The 5,269-nt window shown below is 41.2% G+C and overlaps 1 protein-coding gene and 1 long non-coding RNA gene across 9 annotated transcripts in view; one reads left to right on the top strand and one right to left on the bottom strand.

Moving 5' to 3' along the window:
* Positions 1–3,004, bottom strand: part of gpr55a (G protein-coupled receptor 55a) — a 9,721-nt gene extending 6,717 nt beyond the window's left edge. The window contains exons 1-2 of one of the 8 annotated variants that reach the window (XM_047036192.1): positions 2,632–3,004; positions 1,279–1,623 (exon numbers count right to left, since the gene is read on the bottom strand). In XM_047036192.1, the coding sequence (XP_046892148.1) occupies positions 1,279–1,394 (116 nt within the window). In that variant the 5' untranslated portion in view covers positions 1,395–1,623; positions 2,632–3,004. Of the gene's footprint in view, positions 772–1,274; positions 2,136–2,631 lie in introns of those variants that run through there. The other 7 variants (XM_047036194.1, XM_047036193.1, XM_047036198.1 and 4 more) reach the window with 7 other exon arrangements.
* LOC124478076 lies at positions 1,796–2,382 on the top strand. Its single transcript, XR_006957206.1, has 2 exons — positions 1,796–1,886; positions 2,130–2,382. It is a non-coding gene; the product is annotated as an uncharacterized LOC124478076 (long non-coding RNA).
* Positions 3,005–5,269: the final 2,265 nt, after the last annotated feature.

Here is a 5,269-nt window from a genome sequence, read left to right as displayed (position 1 = left end):
ACTCCGGCCCTGCTCCCATCCATCCTCGCTGACGGGTATCGTTACGGTAGGGGTCATCCGCTATCGGTAGCCGAAAACTTTTTTTAAAAAGACAGGTTATGGACCCAACCAACTCTATTTGGGAGAGGAAAACTCCCTCACATGGTATAACCCATGCAGAAGCTGAGGTGTCAGAATGCGGAACGTGTGTAGCCTACTTTGAGAGAAGATAAGACTAACGTGACAACTTTGCAACTGTATCTGCTTTTCTGCCTGACTTTTCAAAGTGATTAGGCCTACCTTGTTCTTGACAAATTAAGTCCCTTTTGGAAATTCCTGGTCAATGTTAGCATGGAGTGAGCTGAAGTGGCGCTGAAGATTTGAAGCCTTGAAATGCGCTAATGACACCTGGCATAAGGCAGAATGGCCATTAGGCCTACCTTCAACAAAAAATATAAACTCTCTGTTAAAAACGTCCCATGTTCATCTTCATTTGCGTTTTGCTGATCATTTTCCCCTGCCATTTTCAGAGCGAACTTGACACCAATTGTTTACTCAACAACAAAGTTTTCCCTCCCTCTAAGCTCAGCGTGGAGTTTTATGTTAGTAAAGTAAAAAAGTAAGTAGTAAAAAAAAGGTATGTTTTATGTAAGTCCACACCAAACACGTTTCGCGTGTCTATTTTAAATACGAAGTGAATGTATACAGACGCCACCATGACGTGCATTTGATTGGGATGCAAATATTGAACTCAACATGAACATTGAACACACATACATGAAGAAAAAAAAACACAAACACAAAATTCGTTTTTTTTTTTTGTGTTTTATATTGTAATTTGTCAACTTATATTTTATTTTATGCCCACTTTTATTCTATTTTAGTGTATTCCACTTATTACTGCTAGTTTTAGTATAGTTAGACCACATATTTAAATTTAAGATTCCTATATGTTTATTGTATGCACCTTCCTGCCAAAGCAAATTTCTTGTCCGTGCAAACTTTCATGGCGAATAAATCCCATTCTGATTCTGATTCTGATATGAATGTAAGAGCCGCATGAGACCAAGCAAATAGCCGCATGCGGCTCGGGAGCCGCGGGTTGGCCAGGCCGGGGTAACCATTCAGTCCTCTGACAGTGATAATTCATCTAAGGTCAGTTATCAATTTAGCTAACAGTTTCATACAGTTTCGGACACAATACTTCCAGTAACTAAATAACTACATAGTATGTAGTTACATGGCAGTTCATGTAACTAATGTAAACTGTTAGAAATAAACTGTGCTGTACTGACCTACCTAATCCTCCAGTACGCCCACATTAGAATCCGCCCTGGACTGGTACAGCAACACTGTATTAAGTAAACAAAATAACTAATATGGATGGATATATAGGCTAATATCCTAAATACCATAAACTGTTTATGGGTTGTGATCTGTTTAGCAGGATTACTGTTTCTAGAATTGTTGAGCGAAGCCTTTGGAGTGTTGCGGAACAGAACAACAAGCCATTGTAATGAAATCTCATGAGTTAAACCCACCAGTTTGACACGTGGCGTGTCTACACCAGACGCAGACGATGCCTGTCAAAGGCCAGGAAGATCATCGGCCACCCCAACCACAAACTGTTCACAGTGCTACCACCTGCAAACGGTACCGCAGCATTACTTCCCATACTAATCGACTACGAGACAGCTTCTATCTCCAGGTTATCAGGCTCTTGAACAGATAACTACCGTTATTACCCCCCACACAGACACACACACTTCCCTTCTCAAATGGACCGTTATTACCCCCCACCTCCTTCCTGCACATCACGACTTTACAGTCTGTGGACTGCACTGCCCAGCATTTGCATGTATTATAACCACCTTGCAACTGCCTACCCTCACTGTTTCATTACACTGGTCAGTGAGTATTGTGTATATCGTTTGTTTATTTGTTTTTTATTATTATTATCTTATCTTTTATTGTTATTGTCCGCTACTATCTATTTCATTATTCAAAACTGCGCTGTTGTAGGTAGCTCAGCGGAACATAGCTTTCATTGTACTTGTGTATCCTGTATATATGACAATAAACTTGAATTGAATTCAAACTTGACTTGAATTAAACGTGCTTAAATAATACAGTGCTTTTTTTTCTTTCAGTTTCAATCAACATATTACTGCCGGTCGGTCAAATGTATTTCATCATGTTAATCCCGGTTTGGAAGATGGATTTCAGATGCTTAAAATGCAACACTAACAATGTACATTTGGTGTCTTTGTTGTGAGTGGTGATTGTTATGTGTTTACTTCTAATGTTCGGCTAATCTAACTCTCTGACTGGATTGAATGACATATGTAGGCATGTACAGTTCAATAGTGAGTCATTTAGTAAAATAAAAACGTGTGGCCCACATCCTCGAGTTTTGGTGTTGCAATTTATCCTCAATCTGAATTTCACTACTTAATTCGACTTCTTATTCATGGGCCAAACACTAGGCAATAATATGGACGCCATTGTCATACATTTTGCAAACCTGTATATTTTTACGTATTTAAATTCGTATTAATCCATGAATAGAATCACTGGATTATTGTAAACTGAATTGATAACTGTAGGCATTTAAGAAAATGCGGGTTATTTTAAGAAAAATAAAACACTTACCAAAAATGTTAGTTAGATCCTCCGTTACGAACTTCTTTTGTTAATATAACAGGGTACTACATAGACGTATTGACTACAAAATGTGAGGTGTCGAAACGTTTTTTAATAATCTCCACTGAATGGACTTCGTCAGCTTTCGCGCACTCTGTTACCACATGTTGAAGAAGCGGAACATGGCAGCATGCAGTCAAATCATGTTGCTCAGACTCGCTGTCGTGAGTTTGAGGATTCTGAGGAAGAAACGTGTTTTGGTTCACATTTGAAACAGATGTGTCTGCATGGTATTGTTTCCCACTTCCAAACAACACGGGGTTTATCAGTGGGTGGCACGCCTAGGCAATTTCGGCTGGTGCGTACCTTGGTATGACCTACTTACTATCAATCCACCTTTACAGTTTCCTTAACAACTCAAAAGCCTTATTCATATTTTTTCATTCCGTTCTAATTTCAACTTTTTATTTGTATTTTTTTTGCGCGCCAGTCTTCATGCCAGGCACTTAAATGCTGACGTCGTGACACAAACGAAACACGAGATGGCGCACTGTAATCGTTCAGGAAAACCCAATGTTGCGTCTCTGATTATACCTTCGAGATTAGTACACACCTGATAATGTAGTTTGTACACGTATCTGCCACACGTCACGCACACAAGAATGGTTATGTTGTCACTGGCAGTACCAGATGACGCTTGTAAATACTTCAGTACAAAATGTTGCCTGTCCAGCTATGAAGCTGACCCTTACATTTATCTGGTATCAATACTTCACTATTTTTTACTCTCTAAAACTCAAAACAGGTAATAGCAAAGGCTACTTTTTACTTTACTATATCAGAGTCCATACTTTTTAACTTTAACTTGAGTGAAAAAGTGTAGTCAGTATTTCAACTTTTACCAGAGTATTTTTTCAAACATGAGTATCTGTACTTATACTTGAGTGAAGGATGTGTGTACTTTTGCCATTTCTGCTTTCATGCCTAATACATGATGAATGAAAACCTTAATTGCCCCGAGGGGAATTTGTTCTGCACCAAGTGCTTAAAAACAGATACATTCAACACTGCAGACAGGACAGTACAGTGGACATAACACAATTAGTAAAAAGCACAGGGAAACTATAAATGCAAGACCAAAATAATACAAAAACACAACTAAAGGCATCGCAGGAATAACAGAAAGTCAGCAAGTCTAGTACACTGTAAAGTGCAGAGTGCCAGAAAGGATAAAGACCTGTCAGTGGTCATAATGACCCTAACCCTAAGGACAGGGTGTATGAGGTAAAGTGTCAGTGGTCCTAATATTATGGTTGATCGGTGTATAGTTGGTAAGGATTATAATAATATAACTGAATGAGTATGCTGGAGAAGATGGTCTGTAATGGATGGATGCTGGACTGAAATCCCCTCTTCCTCGCTCTCTTGCTCTCAGATGGCCTCTTCAGAAGTCAACCCTCTAGGGGAGGGATGTGAGTCCAGGCAGCTTGTTCCTGGAGCTTCAAGGTAATAATCAACCACCACTGGTAACTTGGTGTTATCAGCTGTGGGTGTGGAATTTGCACTTTGTGTGCGTTCAAGCTCAGATCGATGTGGTTTCATGTAACTGACAGCTTGGATCTGAGACACAAAATATGTTTATCTTGCATCATACAATCCACTTTCAGCAAATATCTGTCTATCAGTGTCTATCTATGTTTACCCATGTCCATCTATGTCTTTTTCTCTCCAGTTCACCTTTGACCTGGTTGAACGGCCTGTGAAGGAATGCCTCAATATAGCCTCCAATGGCATGTTCTCTGAGTGACGTGAGAGAGGCTGTTTTGTTGAAGCCGATATGATTCTATTATTAGATTTCTGGCTTGTTCTGCATTTTTACTCTTGTTGTCTATAGCGTAGAGCCCTGCCCCAACTACCTGGTTACTAGTCACTGTCAGCCTCTGTTCTGGTCTGTCAAATCCTCCTGAGACACAGAAACAAGCAGGGGGAGGAGCCTCACTAGGGCAGGCAGTTGATGGCTAACCCCAACCCTGAGGCCTCCAAAGTGGCAAAAGCCAGAGTGAACTTTGAACCCGTCAGCTGACTGGAGAAGTGAGGAGCTGCCATCAAAGTTCAGAGAAGGGAGGGAGAGAGAGGGAATGAGGGAAGGAGAGAAGGAGCTTACGGTGCTATGGGTTACAGGTCTGGATGAGGTGGTGAAGATGTGGAAGAGAAGGGTTTAGAATACTACGGCCTTCAAGGGAGGCCAGGTGGCTGGTTTCTCTGGCACAGGTGAGTGGATGTTCTGGATTCCTTGACAAACAGGGGTCAGGGAACAGTACAGGGAAGCAAGTAGTTGATTAAGGCAGGTGAGACAAGTAGGTGATTCAGGCAAGTTAGTAGGTGAGACAGGCAGGTGAAAGTAGGCAGGGCTCTGGAATGCCTTTCAGGTCCAAAAACAGTAGAGGGTGGTGCAGAGGGCGAGTAGGAAGGAACGGGGAGAGTAAAGGTGAAAGGGAGGGACTGAGACAGCCCGTGTAGGAGGGAGAGAAAGAAAAGAGGCAATGGCAAGAGAGAAGGTAAGAGCGCTTTAAAGAGGGAGAGAGAGGAAGAGAGAAGGTGTCACAAGAAACAGTAATTACATCTTAGGGAGGGAGGGAGAGAGGGA

The sequence above is a fragment of the Hypomesus transpacificus genome, chromosome 15 (assembly GCF_021917145.1).
Source record: "Hypomesus transpacificus isolate Combined female chromosome 15, fHypTra1, whole genome shotgun sequence".
NCBI classification, from domain to species: Eukaryota; Metazoa; Chordata; class Actinopteri; order Osmeriformes; family Osmeridae; genus Hypomesus; species Hypomesus transpacificus.
This window is presented reverse-complemented; position numbering and strand designations above follow the sequence as displayed.